The sequence below is a fragment of the Sebastes fasciatus genome, chromosome 13 (genome assembly GCF_043250625.1).
Source record: "Sebastes fasciatus isolate fSebFas1 chromosome 13, fSebFas1.pri, whole genome shotgun sequence".
Taxonomy (NCBI): domain Eukaryota; kingdom Metazoa; phylum Chordata; class Actinopteri; order Perciformes; family Sebastidae; genus Sebastes; species Sebastes fasciatus.
Window position 1 is genome coordinate 11,035,589 of NC_133807.1, and position 20,497 is coordinate 11,056,085.

Consider the following 20,497-nt stretch of genomic DNA (forward strand, 5'->3'; position numbering starts at 1 on the left):
CACTCCTCATGCCTAAGCCTAACCAACCCAACCACTGAAGGCATCGAGTACTAGTGAGATTTTCTGTCTGTTATCGGATATTGTTAGCGCGATATCTCAAAAAGGTATAGACAGGTGTTAACATGGGCCAGGGATGATGCTGAGGGAACATGGAGATGAGGAAACATAGAGCCTAATTTGGATGGGAAAAAATTCATAGGTGCTGAGGGAACATAGGTCTGACCCTCATTGGTTCCAGACCAATCATAGCTTACCATCTTCTTTCCTTTGTTTTACAAAGGAGCTCTATTTCCCCTAAACCTTGTGACTTGGAGGAAAACAACAATTGTTCCTCCTTGCAGCACCAACAGCATCATTCTTCTTTTGCTTAGCCATATTTACAGTCGTGCATGGAGGAGCCTCTGTGCTCCTATTGGTCAACATTTGGAACATGAATGTGAAAGGATATTAAGAATAAAAAGGATGAATTAACTATGACTAAAACTAACATGAACTTTTGATCACAGGACTAAGACTAAATCTAAAAATACTTGACAAAATTAACATTATTTGTGATTTTGGGTTACATAAATAAAATGCACTTGATTTAGTATGTGGCAGATCTTAGACATATTTTGAGATTGGGTCAAGAGAACATCTGGTCTTCTCATAATGCTCATTAATGACAGACGAGGCATGAACTCCATTGACTGATTTATTACAGAAAAAGAAAATATCCCATTTTTTTCAATAAAGACAGATATTTCTGTTAGTAATTATGAATATCAATATACTGTAGCAATGACAAGAGTCTAATAAATCAAACAACAAAATCAATTCCAATATTGGCAGTAGTAAAAAGTAACTGTAATAAGATCATTTAAAAAGAGATAATATAAGTAATAAGTATAAAAATTGTTGAATACGCCAAGAAATTCAGAAAGATAAAGCATTGTTCATCAAATTATTGAAGAAAAAAAACATACAAAATAGTACGATGAAAATGTTTGTGTAAAAATGATTTTCAGATGAGTTGCACAACAAATATCTAAATGGTTAACAATAAAAAAAATCCATTCTTTCATTTTTTACATAATGTCAATTTTTCACAACAGTGGAGTTACTCGTGTAACTCAACAAGTCTCAAATACAAGTTTCATGCATCTTCATAATCAACATTTCATTAATTCAATGTCAGGACATCCACCTTATAACTAATTCTTAATCTATTGAAACATTCTTTCAAAACCCTTCAAAAGATAGTTTACAAAAAATACATTACAGAGATATTTATATACAACTTTAATCAAAACTACAAAACTTGTGTTGACTGTTATGATGCATTTTAATGAGATCTGTATTATAGAAAAAAAAAGTGAAAATTAAAATTACAACCAATTATGGCTGCCATTTCTTATTCTGAATGAATTAAACTATGTACACGTCTGTCAACATGCCTCAGCTTAACATCCTACATCTTTATTTGCTCTTTAGACTGTGAGAAGAACATTTCATGCATCTTGTATTAAAAATACACATCTTTGGATTAATGAAGAATATACTTCTCACAACTCATTTTGCATCTTGATCAACTTTTTTTAGAAAAGCAAAGAACTTACAGTTTCATGTCATTTCTGTTTGATGAGATTTTCAAATAAAAGTATAAACGTAAAAACAAAAGTCAAATCATATCTTACATTCCCGTTTTTAGAGGAATGAAAATGTCTCCATAATATCTGAAAACCTAGAAACTTCTTCATTCCTTCTTTTAAAAAATGTCCTTTAAATATTCAAAGAAAAAAACAATCATGCATCTTAATCATCTTGTAAAATAATAATAAAAAGAATATTTCTAATTAAACAAAAACCTTTGATGAATTCTGATCGTTCTCATACTTTTTACAGTCATCGTTTAATGGCTAACAGACACGTCATTTGTAATTACACATGTTCTCCTTTGCTTTAGGACATTTTCAGGAATGATTACTACTTAATGTTTTACTGCAACTCAATCTCTCTATACATAAAATAATTAAAATACTATTGATTAAATTATAAACAGGTACTGTTTCAGTCATTTTTGAAAGGATTCATCCTCATCATTGATATTGTTGCACTCCTTCAATCAAATCAAAAATGATTTCTTTTGAACAGTTAAAGACACTTTGGGCTTCTGTCACTTTGAGTAGAGCTTGGTTGTTTCTGGTTCACTCACAGGTTGTACATTTCATCCAGACTATCAATAGCTTCCTGTTTACTGTGGTCTCTCCACTCACTGGGAATTTCCCCTCTGCCCTGGAATTTTAATCCATAATGGTCTTCCAGTTGTTCTTCAAATAGACATACAAACCATTTCCAGTATGTCAGCTTTGATGCATCAGGAGTAATCTCCCATGTAGCATACTCCTCTCCAGCAGTTTGATACAGTTTAAAAGGAATGGTGTCATGTGAATCATGACGCGGATAGAAACTTCCATCACTTGCAACTGATGTTGTGCAGAAATCAATGAACAGTTCCGCTGTGCCTCTAGTGTGCCATCCCTTGATCCCAGCAGGGCGATGAAATGGGACATTGTGTTTGTCAGGACTGTGATCTTCCAGTGTGTTGATACAAACAGCTGCACAGAATGGACACTTTACCCAGCAGCAGTTACACAGCTGATCAATGAGGATTTCATCAGGCTTCATCCTGAATTCCTTCATCTTATCCAATGAGAGGCAGCTCATCTTCTTTATGACCGATTTAAGACCTTTCTCTATCTCTTCTTTGAGAAAGTCAAATCTGTTTATGTCACTGAAGTTTTCATAACAGATGGTTTTGAATGTTAACTTATCTTTTAGCAAACTGGAAAATTCCTCCATCCACATGTCCAGGTCTCCTCTCTGAGTTTTGACTTTCTCTGTTGCATCAAATAAAGCTTGACTCACAAGATTTTTGATGTCTTCAACATTTTTCTTGAGTATGTTCTGGGCTTTATTTTTGTTGTCTGTGAAGATGTATTTCTGTACTTCCTCCTTTATGAAAGTCTCAACTTGTCTCCTTGGGTGTTGGATGTAGGTGATAAAACCATCAAACTCCTCTTTCTCTGCGAGCGACTTCAACATGTGTTTCTCCAGGTTCAGCCTGTTCCCACTGAATGCTGGGAAACTGCACCTCATCTCTCCAGCGAGATCAATGGCAGTCTTGTTACAGACGGCCTCAACAGAGGAACTCTTCAGTTTCTCACAGATCAGTTCTCCAAGCACAACAGCAGACGAGTTTCCTTTGCAGAAGCTTCTGAAGATGTTGTAATATTGCATTTTCTTGCTTTCTACATAAGCGAGTGCATCGTTGTTCCCTTTGAATTTCTTGTGGGACTCTGAAAGCCATCCCCCTGCTCTGTGAAACACATACAGTATGAGATCAACTGTAAACTCCTTCTTCAGAGCATATTTCCTCTTTGATTCAAATTCTGTCACCTTTTCTTTCACATGGTTGGCCACTTCCTGCAAGAAAGTTGATTTGTAGCCTCTTGTAGCTACAGGTTTGCTCTTGATTTCATCAAGGGACTGTTTTTCAACATCATCAATGAAGGATCTGATCAGTTGTTGTTCTTCAGACTGAAAATACCCCTTAAAGGTATATTTTGCTTTCGTCACGGTTTCTGAAACACGGTCAAAGAAACCTTTTTCTGTGTTACTCAGATCTTGGTGCTTGGTGAGAGATACATAATGAACGTAATCTCCAACCTCTGATATTTTTTTGAATCTGCCACTGCTTTCACATTCAGCTATGAGAGGCCATTCAAACCCAAGCTCCTGAAGGATAGTTGACTGATCTTTTTCATAGTTGATGTCCTCAATAGGTTTTATACCTGCAGTTAGTTCATGAACCAAGCCACTCCAAACAGAGTTGAAGTGCTTTTTAAGTTCCTCTTCATCTTTTGCCTTGTCCTTTAACCGATGAGCGAGCTCTTTGCTCTTTTGTAGCAGCTTGTTCTCAAACTCTTTCTTCTTATCATCTAGCTTTTTACAAGCATTCTTCTGCTGGATAACTTCATCCAGTCTTCTTTTAACTGCTCTCACTTGCTCATCATGAAACTCCTTGATTTTGCTTTCGAATCGTCCTCGCCACTGAACCAACATTTCTTTGTCTCTGTCATCATCAAAGTATGTTGTCATTGCTTTTGTGATTTCTCCATAGGTTTTGTTCATTTCTTTATGGAGATGATTGAGCTCGACTTTGTCAAGTTTTCCATTTTCAATTTGGGTATGAAGCCCATTCTCAATGGTCAACATGTTGCTCCTCAGGTCCCAGGTCCAGTTCCCATACTGGATCTCAAGTTTTCTGTATACTGCAATTTCAAGTGTGTTTTTGAAACTGAAAACAAAGTGTTCGTTCATCAGGGCTTTCCACAGGTCCTGGATTTTGCTTTTGAACTGTGAGAGAGTAATCCCAGCAGACTGGGAAGCTTTAGAGAGGATGAGGGTCTTCAGCTCTTGGACGCTCTCACTATAACCTGGATTTGGAGGAGCCATAGGTGGACTTCCCTCCCATAGCTGGGCAAAGTATTTCACATCTTTCTGCACATCAAATGCAATGACGTCACTGAAGCACCCAGCATCACAATCCTCCTCTTTGGCTGCTAGTGAGGCCATCTTGTCCAGTTTTTCTTGCAGACGTCTCTTTCCATCCATGTTTTTCTCTGCAGCTGCAATATCTGTAACATTCTGGTGAACGAACACACAACTTGGAGAAAGTTTAATTTTCTTCATCCTCATGAAAGCCTGAACAACAATCTGCAGAACATCTTGCATCTCAGCTGGATTCTCTCCAAAGATGTTGATCAGTGTCATGTTTCCCAGACCAACAACAAATGTTGCCAGTTCATTGTCGTGCTGAAGAGTGGCGTTACCTTCCAACTCAAGAGCACGCAGTCCTTCCGTGTCCACCACTAGGATGTAGTCAAACTGAAAGTCTTCTTTGATCTCCTCTGACACTTTGACCAGCTGCATGAAGGCCCCCTTGGTGCACCTGCCAGCACTCACTGCAAACTGTAACCCAAACATGGCATTCAGCATTGTTGATTTTCCACTGCTCTGTACGCCCAAAACTGACAAAACAAAAACTCTCTTGTCGCCTAGTTTCTTGATGACTTCATCTAAAAGTCTAGAGATCCATGTTAAAGGTACATGACCTGCATCACCATCCATCAGCTCCATTGGGTGTCCTGATATCATCAACTCTGCAGCCAGCTCCCGGTATTTAGACCAGTCAGTCTGTACCCTCTTTGTTCGTTTCTGCAGAGATGCATGGGCTTCATAGATCTGTCCCATTTCTCTAAAGATGTGCTCCAAGCCAAAAGTTGCTGACTGTAGTTTTGTTGATATTTCATCAAGCTCAATTTGCTTTCTTTTTAACAGATCAGATTTGTCATGCTTCTTCTTCAAAGCCAAGACTTCAGTCCACTTTTCATCATAGTTTTGGAGAATTGAAGAGAGATCGTCTGTGGAGAGGGCATCTATTAAGATCTGAGTCCATTTCAAGAAATAGACTTTGTCTGTTGATGGCAAAGATGAGAGGCTTTTAATGAACAACTTCATCAGTTTACTGCCGGAAGCAGTGTGTTGTTTTTGTCGTATTTGCTTTAATTTATGTCGCTTTTCACATTTCTCCGTCTCAATGTGTCCTTTCAGGTGATACAGTTCTTTGTTTATTTTGCACCACTCATGCCACAGTTGGCCTTGACAAGGCAGAAATGTATCTTTGATCTTTGACACATCCATCCCCTGAAGCAAGTTTACTACTTTCATAGCAGCAGATTTTCCTTTTCGGCAGACTTCATCATCTTCATCCACTCTGATTCCAGTGACTTCAGCCATGGTTTCAAGCTGGAAGGATGCATGTGGTCCAGACAAAATGTTTCCAATGATTTTTTTCAGTTCTTCAGAAACATCCGAATGGCTTCTGTCCTTCAGACCCACTTTGTATTTTCCCTTTTTTGTCTCAACAGCACCACAATCATTATCAGCAATGAGAATAATGAGAGGCTTCGGAGACTTGTAAAGGGCTGAGATAACTGCAGTACCTTTATCATCTTTTTCGAGAGTTGGAACAAGAACAACATTGACTGAAGATCTGTCAGTCAGTATGTCACGCTGTTTTTCAATGGACAGAGCATCACCATGAAGATTACAGAAGGCAATGCAGTCAGTGAAGGCATCATTGGGTTTTCCAGCAGGGCAGTACCAGGCAATCTCTGCCACACCATCCATCAGATGTCGAGACTTGGTGCTACCTGGGCAGTTTCTGTGGAAGAAGGTGTTGTGACGGTCGTTGATCAAAGAGTTCATCAGCTGAGATTTAGACAGAGATAGTGAACCCAGGCGGAGAAATGACACCATGGGTGTCTCAGCTTTGCAGATGGGCATACTCTTCATGGTGACAATGTTTGAATTGTCTTTGATTTCAGATATCTTCCATGTTTTTCTTATTTGTCTGAATGTCCACAGAGGACAGCCAATATCCATTGTGACTGGGTCAGGAACAAGCAAAGGTAAGGCGTACTGACATTGTGATAGCTTTGTAATCATGTTCTGCTTAAAGAAGCTGTCTGAGCAGTGAAATACTGCCATTTGAACATCCATTGGATGCACATGAGTCTTGAGTTTTGATTGGTCAAACTCTACACTGGTGCTGTAAAGAGCATCCAAGTCATCGTCATCTGTGTCAACAGTGTCAAACACTGGAACAGGATTTGAATGGCTCACCTCAGGACTGTCTTGTTTTACAGGAATATATCTGGCTCTGTAGTCTAACATCATCAACCTCTGAAGAAAAGTAAGAGCGAGATCTTTCTCAGATGTGTCATGGTCCTGTTTCACAGGTGGACCTACTTTAAGAAAATCTGCTGGTGACAACTTCTGTTGTTGTTTGTCTTGAAGGTGAAGTCTGCCAAGCAGTGTTTCAGCTTCTCTTTGATATTGTTTCTTCTTGTTGATCTCTTCAGAAATCTCCACTGACTGCTGTAAATAAGTAAATAAACATTTAGGACTGACAATCGATTGAAATATTTAATCACGATTAATCACATGATTTTCCATAGTTAATCACAATTAATTGCAAATTAATTGCACATTTATTTGTTCAAAATGTATCCTAAAAGGAGATTTGTCATTTATTTTACACTCTTATTAACATGGGAGTGGGCAAATATGATTGCTTTATGCAAATGTATGTATATATTTATTATTAGAAATCAATTAACAACACAAAACAATGACAAATATTGTCCATAAGCCCTCAGAGGTACAGCAATTAGCATAAAAATATGTGCTCAAATCATAACATGGCAAATTCAAGCCCAACAGGCAACAACAGCTGTCAGTGTGTCAGTGTGCTGACTTGACTATGACTTGCCCAAAACTGCATGTGATTATCGTAAAGTGGGCATGTCTATAAATGGGAGACTTGTGGGTACCCATAGAACCCATTTTCATTCACATATCTCTCACATACTGGCCATGCCAGTTTTTCCTCACCAGCCTAAGTTTGGAGCGTTATTTGGCCTCCTTCACGACAAGCTAATACAACATGGTTGTACCAAGGTATTCCTTAGGTTCTAGTTTCATATGATGCCAGTATTTTCACTCTAGCTACAACCTAAAAATCAGTTGCGTTAATGAAATTAGTGGCGTTAAAACAAATTTGCGTTAACGCATTATTATCGCGTTAACTTTGACAGCCCTAAAATAAACGTATTGTATGAAAATGATAATGTCACACAATGGGATATAAAGTAACTAGTCATAAAAATGTAATGCCTAAATTAAATTAGGAGTTTCTTACCTTATCCATGTTTCCACTCGTATCTAAGGTACCGGCAGTAGAATAATGAACTGTATTATAAGAGGGTCAGACCAATGTACTTGTAAACCAATATATTTTTCTTACTATAAATAATGTTTGTTTTAAGCAATTTTGAATGTCATCAACTGAATTAGCTCTATTCTTGATTTTTTTCGTGTTATTGTAGTATTCATTAAAACATTACCTTTCTCAGTGGTTGCAGATTGTACAGGCTTGATTTCAGACTCTCCTCCTTTGTTGTCATCATTCTTTGAGTGTTCAACATCATCAGGTTCATTCACTGGATCACACTAAGAAAACAAATCATTTCATTTAACATCAGTTACTCAGGTTTGAACCATGAGAGAAGATTCAACAACACACAATAGTAGATCAATTCAGAGAACAACGCCAAAATAATAATATTTTAGTAAGAAGAAAGTAAACTCTTCTGCAATTATTTTCAACTCATCCATGTGTTCAACCAGATGGTTCACGGAGTTAAACTCTATTCAAGTCTAAACTGACAATGCAAACAAACAGCTCCAATCTTCAGCTAAAACTTGACCTGAAAGATAGGCATAATTTAAAAAGACACCGCTGTATGACAATGACTACTGAGGTCTACAATATCTCACCTTTACCTCTGTTTCAGCTGCAATCTCCTCCAGCTCGTCTCCTGAAGGGTAATATAACAGCATGCAGATTGTAGGATCAAGCAGTAAATAAAAAGTTTCGGGTCAGTTAACCATTCCCAGTTTATAATATTTATCTGCAAAGTTTCTTTGTATATATGAAAAAGTGCATTGTTCAACATGATGTATGTCCTCTACACCAAATAGACATAATATGTGTTTTATTTTCATTATAATTATCCAGATTTTGCAGAAATGCAATACAACAAAAAAAGAAAATGTAATTCTCACGTTCTTTGGTAACTGTTGAAACGGTCTGAGATGATGAACTTGTGTCCTTCTCTGCATCACTCTCCTCCATGGACCGCTCACTCATGTTACTGCTGCTTTCATTGCTGAGCTCTTTAACTCCGTCAGCCTCTCCTGTTGAAGGGTCAAAGCCAACAAATATCACAGTTAGTTAGTTCCCTATTTTATTGATACCATTGAATATGAAATATAATTTTACTGTAAATATCTGTTACAATGAAAATGATCTTTAAAATGGTACCTTTCTCATTGGTTGCAGATGATAATACAGATTTGATTTCAGACTCTCCTCCCACTCTTGTGCTGTCGTCATCCTCGTCCGAGTGTTCGGCACTATTCACTGGACCACACTAATAAAACAGACAATTTTATATGTCATTTAGTTAACCAGGTTCTAACCATTGTGATTAAGAACATGATCAAAAATACACAGTGGTGGGGGTCACGTGATGCGGTCATCGTGAGGAGTCGTTTTTTGCCGACCTCCCGTCACCACCAGATACAATTTACAATTTAAAGTTACTTTTTGACCCAGGCTGGACTTTCTAAAGGTGGCTATCTATGTATGAACATGTCCGCTTCTGATCCAAACCAAGTTCAACGTGATGCCGTGGCTAGAACTCGCTCAGAGCTGAAGAAACTCCAGACCACTAGCATGGACGCTACAGCTAACGTTAGCCAGCATGGCGCCGCCACCTGCGAGGAGGAGGGCTTGGCTACTCTCCTTGCGCAGGATGTCACACAGAAAATCAGCGCCTTAATGGATCAGAAGTTTACCGAACTTCATCTGACTCTGGAAGGATTTAACAACCGTATCGAAGGCAACACCAAGCGCTTAATGGAGGCTGAATCACGTATCTCAGATGCTGAAGACTTCGTGACTTCATTGTCTAACAAGATTACGGCTCTAGAAAAGGAAGTGAATACTCTCTCACAACGAGCCGAGGACAGCGAAAACCGCAGCCGCAGGGAGAACATCAGGATTATTGGTCTGAAGGAAGGCACGGAGGGACAACAACCAACTTCATTTTTCGAATCATGGCTCCCCAAACTACTGGGTTTGCAAACCAAACGAGGGACGATTAAAATCGACAGAGCGCACAGATCCCTCGGCCCTCAGAAGGAAAAGTATACAAGACCGGTGATCATCAAGCTGCACAATTTCTGCGACAAACAGAGGGTCATGGCTGCAGTCAAGGAAAAAGAGAAGCTTCTGTACAACGGAAACCAAATCTACATTCGCCAGGACCTCTCGGTCCAGGTGAGGCAGACCCGACGGGAGTTCAATGATGTTTGCCAGCGTCTCATCATGCGAGGGATACGCTTCCAGATGCGCTTTCCAGCCAGCCTGTGCTTTTCGTACAACAACCAGGACTACACTTTCAAGTCTCCACGCAAGGCTTGGGAGTTTGTGAAGGTCTGGGACAAATGAAAAACTTGGTCAGGTACAACTCCGTCTCTTTTCCTGCTCTCTGTGGGATGGGGACATGAAGGAATATTTTGAACTAGTTTAGGGCGACTCAGCTGTCTCTTGTACATATTCTAAGCTTCATACACCCGAACATTATACACGTTTCCTATACATCCATGAGCGCACACACACATTCACATTAGCTGGTTGTAGAACCCTGTATTACGCACATGCACACAATTACGCACGTAAATAGTCCCGTAGGCTACAGCCGAGCGCACGCTCTGGCAGATAGACACTCTTTATAATATACCCAGCTCTCACGTGTTATTTATATTCTGTTTTGAGAAAATAACGGGGTCAATACTTTGTTTTAAAACGGTCATTGCATTTCTTTTTTGTTTGTGAATAATTTAATGGACTGGATAAAGTCAAGGCTGACCTCAGTTTATTATGATCTTGGCCCTTGATAACGTCTTTTTCAGTTCATGTGGTGTTTCTGCCATACATAATCTCTCCTTTTGACAACTGCCTGTTCTTTTTGAGTTGCATAATTAAGACCTTTAAAATGCTGAGTCGCCCACCACCTTTTATCTTTATCTTTTTTTTTTTTATCGCCACACTAATAAGTTGTTGCCTCTAATGATTTTTTTTTTTTTTTTTGTATAACACTGGAATGAGTAATAATTAGTATAGCCCTATACTGTTGGACAACTGTACTTTTCAAGGTGGTAGGTGGCGGGAGGGTGACAGAAGTTGATCTGGATCTTTAGGGGTAAGTTATGGGATCTAGATTTCTCTCCTGGTTTGGTGGAATGTTACTTCTCAGCTTCACGCACCCAAATGTGTTCACCATTTGTGATTTTTGTTGTGTTTTCTTTGGGAAAGTGTTCGATAGGCTCCAGCTGTCAGGCTTTGTTTTTGAGGGTAATGTTTTGTGTTTTATTTTTTGTTATCCTGTTCCATTGTTTTCAGTTTTCTCATGTAATAAGATGTTCTCTCTCTCATGTAAGACTAGATCTTATCAGACTTCTCATCTTAGTTTGGGTTTTGTAAACCCATTTGCAAATATGCTTCCACCCATTTACCTTGTTAGTGGTTGTACTTATGAGTGATCTCAAAATTACCTCGCTAAATGTTAAAGGTTTAAACCATGTCGTCAAGCGCCAAAAGATTCTTACTTTACTAAAAAAGGAGAAGTGCCACATCGCCTTCTTACAGGAAACCCACCTGTCCGATCTGGAACATATTAAATTACATAGAAATTGGGTTGGGCAAGTTTTTTATTCCTCCTTTAAATCCAACAGTCGAGGTGTGGCTATTCTCTTACATCGCAGCCTTCCTTTTACATTGGATAGAACAGTAACCGATAAAGAAGGGCGTTACGTGCTTATTTCCGGATACATCTATGGAGAGCACATTTTACTGGGTTGCATTTACGCCCCCAATATATATGAATCTACCTTTTTTCCCAAACTTCTGGCAGACATGTCTGACTTTTCTACCTCCTTTACTTTGATAGGTGGTGACTTTAATTGTACCCCTGACTCTACTGTCGATCAATCTCCTCCTAGGCCTATTCCTTCTCGCAAAAGTCTTAAACTGGCTGAATTTTGTACTGACTTGGACTTGAATGATGCATGGAGAGTTCTTAACCCAACAGGCCGGGACTATACCTTCTTCTCTAAGCCTCACCAGTCCTTCTCTAGAATTGATTTTTTCCTTTCTTCCAGGACACTTTTAGATAGAATTAAAGACTGTATTATAGGAAATCAGACTATATCTGACCACGCCCCTATCAGCGTAACCATTGGTCCCCCGTATAAAGACCCCTCTTGTAGACACTGGCGCCTGAGCCCTTCCTTATTAAGCACCCCACCCTTTGTTGATTTCCTTAGTAAAGAACTTAAACAATTCCTTGCTGAGAATAAATCACCTGAAGTGAGTTCTACTACTTTGTGGGAGGCGGCTAAGGCTTACCTTCGTGGGGCTATCATATCCTACACATCAGCACAAAAGAAAAAGGCTCTCAAAACCCAGTTAGAGTTGGAGAAGAAAATTAAGGAGTTGGAGGGAGAATTTAAAAGTTCTCCATTCAGGTCCATTGGGGAACAGTTGGATGCTACGCGTTCTGCTTTAAATCAACTGTTAACAAAGAATGCAGAGTCTTCAATATTTTTTGCAAAACATAGGCTCTATGAATCAGGTAATAAACCAGGTCGCCTGCTGGCCCGTCTGGCCAAGGGGGGGAGCGGTTCAACCTCAATATCGGCGCTCCAAGACACCAATGGAGTTAGATGTCACAAATCTACTGAAATAAATAAAATTATGAAGGTTTTTTATCAGAAACTATATTCATCAGATGGTCTCACCTCTGAGGAGACATGGGGAAGATTCCTTGACATAATAAAATTACCAACTCTCTCAGATGACCAAAAGGAAGGCTTATGCAAACCAATCACAGAGGAGGAGGTTCTGGAAACTATTCGGGTACTTAAAGGAGGGAAGGCGGCAGGGCCTGATGGGTACTGCCCAGAATTTTATAAAAAACTAGGGAATATCATAGTAAGCCCTCTTACAGACATGTATAGAGATTCTTTTGAAAATGGCTGCCTCCCCTCAACTCTTAATCTAGCTAATATCTCCCTTATTCTGAAGAAGGGCAAACCCCCCGACCTATGTGGCTCCTATAGGCCTATTAGCCTTATCCCGGTAGAAAATAAGTTGCTTACTAAACTACTTGCTAGGAGGTTAGAATTGCTTCTGCCCTGTATTATTAATCCTGACCAGACGGGTTTTGTTCATGGGCGCTACTCACATACAAACATTAGACGGCTGTTGAATATTATCCAATTTACTAACCATTTTAAAAAGAAGGCCCTCGCCATTTCTTTAGATGCCGAAAAGGCGTTCGATAGAGTTGAGTGGCACTATCTATATGACGTCCTTGAGAGGTTTGGTTTGGGGGGGGATTTCCTTAAGTGGATCCAAACTATTTACCACTCCCCCACGGCCTGTATTATAACTAATGGTCTGCGCTCGGGCTCCTTCCCTTTGGAAAGGTCCACACGCCAGGGCTGCCCTCTAAGCCCTCTGCTCTTCGCCATCGCTCTCGAGCCGTTGGCAGAAGCCATTAGATGCCATGGAGATGTGAGGGGTATAGCTGTCGAGGGTACCACTCACAAAATTGCGTTATATGCTGACGACATCCTTTTATTCCTTACCTCTCCTGAAACTTCTGTTCCCACCATCCTAGCAATAATAAACGAATTTAGCTATATCTCAGGCTACAAGATAAACTTTAGCAAATCCGAGGCTATGCCCCTGGGCAGCTTCAGTGATACCAGCATGTTAGTAAATTTCCCTTTCAAGTGGTCCACTGCTGGTTTCATGTACCTAGGTCTAAAAATATCGCCAGATAACCACGACTTATGGAAATTTAACTTTGCCCCTGTACTTAATACAGTGAAACAAGATCTGATTCGGTGGCATGATCTTCCGCTTTCACTTATTGGTCGTGTTAGCCTGATAAAGATGAACGTACTCCCTCGACTTCTATACCCTCTACAAATGTTGCCATAAACAGCCCAAGGAAGATGCGTTGGAACTTCCGAAAAGCCAACTGGACGAAATTCAGTGAAACTCTGGACCGGAGTATCGTCACCATCCCACTCCAAACCATCACTGTAGATGAAGCATACAATCGCTTTTGCAGCGCCATCTACAAAGCTACCCACACAGCAATTCCACGAGGCTACCGACCCCTCTATGTCCCATGCCTGGACGGAGAAAGTGCTGCCCTCCTACAAGCCTACAAAACATCAGGGGACCCCGAGATGGCAGACCATCTCATTGAATCACTATCTACAGCTCGGCGGAAAAAATGGGAGGAGACTGTAGCAGACCTGAATTTCACCCGCTCTAGCAGAAAATGCTGGAGCCTCATCCGCCGCCTTGGTGCTGCACAGAAACCACCTACCCAAAGCCGACCACCTGTCACACCCAATCAAGTTGCGTCCCACCTACTGACTATTGCAAAAGCAGCAATTACAACTGAGCTAAAGGCACACAGAAAAAAGCTCAGAGAGGAAAGCAACCCTGAGCCTTTTGAGGTCGCTGAACTGGAGAAAGTCCTGCAGGGCCTGAAATGTGGAAAGGCAGCAGGATATGATAACATCTCTCCAGAGTTCATGAAACATCTGGGCCCCCGAGCTCTAACCTGGCTGACCCAATTCTATACCAGGATAATACAGTCAAACTCAATCCCAAAGAAATGGCGGTCAGCAAAAGTAATTGCCATACCAAAACCTGGTAAAGACCACAAACTACCAGCAAGCTACCGCCCAATCTCTCTACTCTGCGTCCCTTTCAAAATCCTAGAACGCCTTATACTACAACGCATATCTCCAGGAGTAGAAGAGATTCTTTGCGTAGACCAGGCCGGTTTCCGCAAGGGCCGCAGCACAGGAGAACAAGTACTGGCCCTAACCACCTTCATCGAAAATGGTTTCGAGCGCAAACTGAAGACAGGAACAGTATTCCTCGACCTCACAGCTGCCTACGATACTGTTTGGCACAAAGGCCTCCTGCTAAAACTCACAAAAGCACTCCCTGCCTGGGCAACAGCAACAATTAAAACTCTGCTAACTAACCGGAGGTTCAGAGTTCACCTTGGACAGAATAAGAGTGCATGGAGAAAACAGTCAAACGGGCTCCCACAAGGGTCAGTCCTCGCCCCAACCCTGTTTAACCTTTACACAAATGACCTACCCACCACTAAATCCCGTAAATTCATCTACGCTGATGACATCTGTCTGGCAACCCAAGCACCAGACTTTGACTCTCTGGAACAGGTGCTCACGGAAGACCTCGCAAAGCTGGACCAGTACTGCAAAACCTGGCGCCTAAAACCAAGCCCCGCTAAAACAGTCTCCAGTGTATTCCACCTCAACAACGCAAAAGCTGCTTCAGAGCTAAATATCCAACTCAGCGGACTTAAGCTGAAGCACGCCCTCAACCCAACTTACCTGGGAGTGACACTTGACAGGACCCTATCCTTCAAGGAACACCTGAAAGGAATGGCAGCTAAGGTGAAGACTAGAAACAACCTGCTCTGTAAGCTCGCTGGCTCAAAATGGGGGGCAGCAGCCCCCACATTGCGCACCTCGGCACTGGCCCTTGCTTACTCTGCAGCAGAATACTGTGCCCCTGTTTGGTCCAGGTCACCCCATACACACCATGTGGACACCCAGCTCAACACAACCATGCGAATCATAAGCGGGACTATTCGTTCAACACCACTCCCCTGGCTCCCTGTCCTATCCAATATAACCCCCCCACATATCCGGCGAGTAGCATCTACTCAAAGGATGCTTCAAAAGGTCGAAGACTCTCCCCATCTACCAATCCATGCAGACATCTGCAACCCACCCACTGCCCGTCTTCCATCTAGACGACCAATATGGAAGAATACCCCACCAGCCGACTTCACCACCCAATCAGCATGGGAAAAGGAATGGGAGTCTAAGGATGTCCCAAACAAACATCTGGTGTCAGACCCCACCCTACAGGTCCCTGGCACCAACCTGCCAAGGATACAGTGGTCAACTCTTAATAGATTCAGGTCCGGACATGGCCCCTGCTTGGCCAGCCTTCACAAATGGGGCAGCAGCCCAAGCCCATTGTGTGCCTGTGGAGAGGTGCAAACAATGGAACACATCATTGAAGCTTGCCCGCTCCACAGTCTAAAAGGAGGGTTAGACACCCTCCATACAGCAGACCAGGAGGCAACTGCATGGCTCAAGGACTTTGCATTCGCTAAATAAATAAAAAACTGCGCATCTCCAAAAAAGTTAACAAAGACTTGGAGAGATCCTTTTCAAAATTTATTTGGCACGGTAAAAGGCCGAGACAAAAGTTTAGTTCTCTGCAGGTGCCCAAAGAAAAAGGTGGTTTAGCGGTACCCAACATGCTCTTTTACAACTGGGCCTGTCACATTCGTACTCTTTGGACTTGGTTACACTCATATCTTAGGCTCGAAACTTGTGTAGACTCTTGGGCGTGCTCCCCTGAGTCCCTGTGGAGTTTGGTGACATGTGGACCGGAAAAAATTAAAATGAACATTAAGAATAACCCTTTAATTATCAACTCTATTAAAGTGTGGCGGGAGATCTCCGATTACATGGATAGACGAGGTGTCAAATCCATGCTGTCTCCCATCTGTAATAATCAGGAATTTTTACCAGGCTTGAGGCTTTCTTTATTCCACTCATGGCGTGACAAAGGGATTCATGTGATAGGGGACGTGTTTGAGGTTAATACCTTGATGTCCTTTCAGCAGCTTCAAGACAAATTTAATCTCCCTAAAGATCACTTTTTTGCATATTTACAATTAAGGCATTTTGTTAATACACTTGTAAAGCCTACAGAGGACATTTCCATCTATAGTGAGGCAGAAAAGTTTATCCGTGAGCAGAAGGGTTTTAAGCACGGAATATCCCGTTTCTATTCTGTACTTTACTCTCAGGATAAATATGACACGACCAAATTATCACGCAAATGGGAGGGTGACCTGGGTAATGACTAGAATGAGGAAGACTGGCGGGAGGCAGTGCACCTGGTGCAATCAACCTTCACTTGCAACAGGCTTGCGGAGATTCAATATAAAATATTACATAGGCTCCATATAGCCCCTGTTACCCTCCACAAAATATCTCGAACCATCTCTCCCATTTGCGGTAAGTGTAACACAGACCTTGGGTCCCATTACCATTACTTTTGGGGGTGCAATCGGATTGCTAGATACTGGAATCACGTAGCCCGAGAACTGAGCGGGATCTTTAAGACTACAATAAGAAAGGATCCAGGGTTATTTTTACTGGGTTTGCCCTCTAAAGTAGTTTCTCTCTCGAGAAATCAGTACAAATTGCTGGACAAACTTCTACTCCTTGCTCGTAAATGCATCCTGCTAAAATGGGTGAAAGACACTCCACCCACAGTAACTTTCTGGTACAGGGAGATCTTCAACGTACTGCCACATGAAAGGATGAGTGCAGTCCTTAGGGGTGTTGAGGGCTCATTTATTAAGATCTGGAACCCTGTCCTGGACCATATACCATCAGAGCTCAAACACACTCTGTTGAAAGGCCAATACCCTTCAGGGTGGAAGCAAATTATGCCTAGTGCCACGTAAAACATAAAATATATTTCTAGGATCACCGTTTACCATTCATGAGAGTCTGAGGACAATATACTTTACTCTATGAGATACTATCTGCTATTCTTATTGTCTTCTTTTTTCTTTTTTTTAATGTATTTATTTTTATGTATGGGTAGGTAGGTATATGTGTATGTATATGTAGGTATGTATGTGTATATATGTATATATATATATATATATATTTATTTTTACGGTCAGTTTAACCACTGTTATTTTATGTAAAATGTCCCTTTTCACCCATTTTTATAATTCATTTATTTTTATTTATTGGTTTTGGAGGAAGGTGGGGGGGTCTGACTGTATAGAATAACTGTTGAACATAACATTGCTGTGAGCCTTCTGTTCTGAAAATAATAAAAATATGTTGGGAAAAATACACAGTGGTACACCAATTCAGAGACAACAAAACCAAAAATAGAAGAGAAAAATATATGTACAAACTAAACGCAAGCAGGTTTGTAGTTTAGTAAGAAGAAATTAAACTCTGCTGCAACTGTTTTCAACTCATCCATGTGTCCTACCAGATGGTTCATGGGGTCAAACTCTATTCAAGTCTGAACTAACAATTCAAACAGCTCCAATCTTCAGCTGAAGGTTCAGGTGTTAGCGCTAAATTTTGACAAAACTTCCGAAAAATAGGTAGCATTAAAAAAAAGGTATGCTTTTGTATGACAATGACTACTGAGGACCAAAATATCTCACCTTTACCTCTGTTTCAGCTGAACTCTCCTCCAGCTCGTCTCCTGAAGGGTAATGTAACAACAAGCAGATTGTAGGATCAAACAGTAAATACAAAGTTTCGGGTCAGTTAACCATTCCCAGTTTATAAGATTTATCTGCAAAGTTTCTTTGTATATATTAAAAAGTGCATTGTTCAACATGATGTATTTCCTCTACACCAAATAGACATAATATGTGTTTTATTTTGATTATAATTATCCAGATTTTGCAGAAATGCAATACAACAATAAAAGAAAATGTAATTCTCACGTTCTTTGGTAACTGTTGAAACGGTCTGAGATGATGAACTTGTGTCCTTCTCTGCATCACTCTCCTCCATGGACCGCTCACTCATGTTACTGCTGCTTTCATTGCTGAGCTCTTTAACTCCATCAGCCTCTCCTGTTGAAGGGTCAAAGCCAACAAATATCACAGTTAGTTAGTTCCCTATTTTATTGATACCATTGAATATGAAATATAATTTTACTGTAAATATCTGTTACAATGAAAAATATCTTTAAAATGGTACCTTTCTCATTGGTTGCAGATGATAATACAGATTTGATTTCAGACTCTCCTCCCACTCTTGTGCTGTCGTCATCCTCGTCCGAGTGTTCGGCACTATTCACTGGACCACACTAATAAAACAGGCAATTTTATATGTCATTTAGTTAACTAGGTTCTAACCATTGTGATTAAGAACATGATCAAAAATACACAGTGGTACACCAATTCAGAGACAACAAAACCAAAAATAGAAGAGAAAAATATATGTACAAACTAAACGCAAGCAGGTTTGTAGTTTAGTAAGAAGAAATTAAACTCTGCTGCAACTGTTTTCAACTCATCCATGTGTCCTACCAGATGGTTCATGGGGTCAAACTCTATTCAAGTCTGAACTAACAATTTAAACAGCTCCAATATTCAGCTGAAGGTTCAGGTGTTAGTGCTAAATTTTGACAAAACTTCAGAAAAATAGGTAGCATTAAAAAAAAGGTATGTGTTAAATCACAAGTCCCTAACCCACCTGCAGGCATGGTATAGAATGCACACTTGACTAAACCACTCCCCCGTAGGTTATATAAGTCTGCCCTCCAGGCCTGAACCCTCCCTTTTCCCTCCAAACAATTCCAGGCAGAACAAAGAGAGAGTGATGTGAGTTTAATGTGGCTTTTGTGCCTTTATAATTTATTTGGTTGAAATGAGATATATATTTGAAAGTTAACAGATTGTTTTGTGTTATGTTAGATACCTGAGTTTAATATGTGAAGGAGAAAAGGCAAATTCCAGATTGTGGATGCATAAAGATGTAAGTTAAAATGAATTGACTTATTAATTGTAATCTGTATTATATTTATGAGATTTATAATATCATTTGTTAATGTCTTTTCTTAATAGAAAAAATCATCCACCAACTGCCATCCAACTTCACACCTTGACTTTAATAAATTGTTGGAACGGCTCCCTGGATCCTGTGTTTAAATGTGCACCACATCAGATGTTTTATGAACCAACACCACCACAAGCAACATAGCTTCTTCATGGTCCTTCGAACCGGATAAAACATCTATGTTGGGAAATGGATCCACATGCCGTTTCACCCGAGCAGGAGAGACAGCAGGGAGGAAGGCCACAGCGGGAGAGGATGCCTCCACGGTATCTACAAGACTACCAAACTGAACTCTACGCCAAGCCCCCTCAACAATTAACAGAGTGTGCAGAACCTGTTTCAGAGACTTCAGAGACTGTTTTATTAAGACAGGAAGTAGCACAGTTAAAGGGTATGGTTAATGAATTAATGGGAAGAGTTGAGCATTATGAACAGTCTTATTCAGAGGGAGATTCAGAGGGAGAGGGTGATATACAGTCCCAAGGAGCCCAACACTCACATGAATGTGACCAGCCACTGCAAACTCACACAGAGGCTCAGTGTGATAAAACCCGATCTGAACCTAACCTAGCTGGTTTAGTACCTGCAACGAATCCTGGTAAAATTTCCCAGTCTGCCCAAACACTTTTTCCTTATGTTCATAAGCCCTCTGCCTTTGTAGAATGTGAGCATAAAAGACCTGCTTCAGCCTCCTATACCAGATATGGTTCAGAGCTTCGACCCCAGGAACCCTCAGGCTCATTACCTGTAGCCTCATCAGCTCATGTGCCATTTAATCCAGTATTTTCCTCCTATAGACCTAGTGTAAGCTCAGCCTTACCAGTTTCAGGGCCTGGCCCCTATATCACTTCTATCCATATGCCTGCAATTCAGCCTCCTTCAGTACCTCTACCAACACCTCAAATTCCTATCCACGTGCCACCGGAACGGATGCCACCAGCTACTTTCTCCTATGTGTCTTCTCATCAACTATACCACCCAGTACCATCACAGGGGGTTAGCACAG

The 20,497-nt window shown here is 40.7% G+C and overlaps 1 protein-coding gene and 1 long non-coding RNA gene across 2 annotated transcripts in view; one reads left to right on the forward strand and one right to left on the reverse strand.

Moving 5' to 3' along the window:
- Window positions 1–680: 680 nt before the first annotated feature.
- Window positions 681–20,497, reverse strand: part of LOC141781524 (interferon-induced very large GTPase 1-like) — a 175,159-nt gene continuing 155,342 nt past the window's right edge. The window contains exons 18-25 of the mRNA XM_074657348.1: window positions 18,631–18,739; window positions 18,372–18,503; window positions 18,084–18,124; window positions 8,993–9,101; window positions 8,734–8,865; window positions 8,452–8,486; window positions 7,936–8,118; window positions 681–6,984 (exon numbers count right to left, since the gene is read on the reverse strand). Of these exons, the coding sequence (XP_074513449.1) occupies window positions 2,191–6,984; window positions 7,936–8,118; window positions 8,452–8,486; window positions 8,734–8,865; window positions 8,993–9,101; window positions 18,084–18,124; window positions 18,372–18,503; window positions 18,631–18,739 (5,535 nt within the window). The 3' untranslated portion in view covers window positions 681–2,190. The remainder of the gene's footprint in view (window positions 6,985–7,935; window positions 8,119–8,451; window positions 8,487–8,733; window positions 8,866–8,992; window positions 9,102–18,083; window positions 18,125–18,371; window positions 18,504–18,630; window positions 18,740–20,497) is intronic.
- On the forward strand, window positions 19,096–19,624 carry LOC141780283 (uncharacterized). Its single transcript, XR_012596604.1, has 3 exons — window positions 19,096–19,256; window positions 19,350–19,410; window positions 19,500–19,624. It is a non-coding gene; the product is annotated as an uncharacterized LOC141780283 (long non-coding RNA).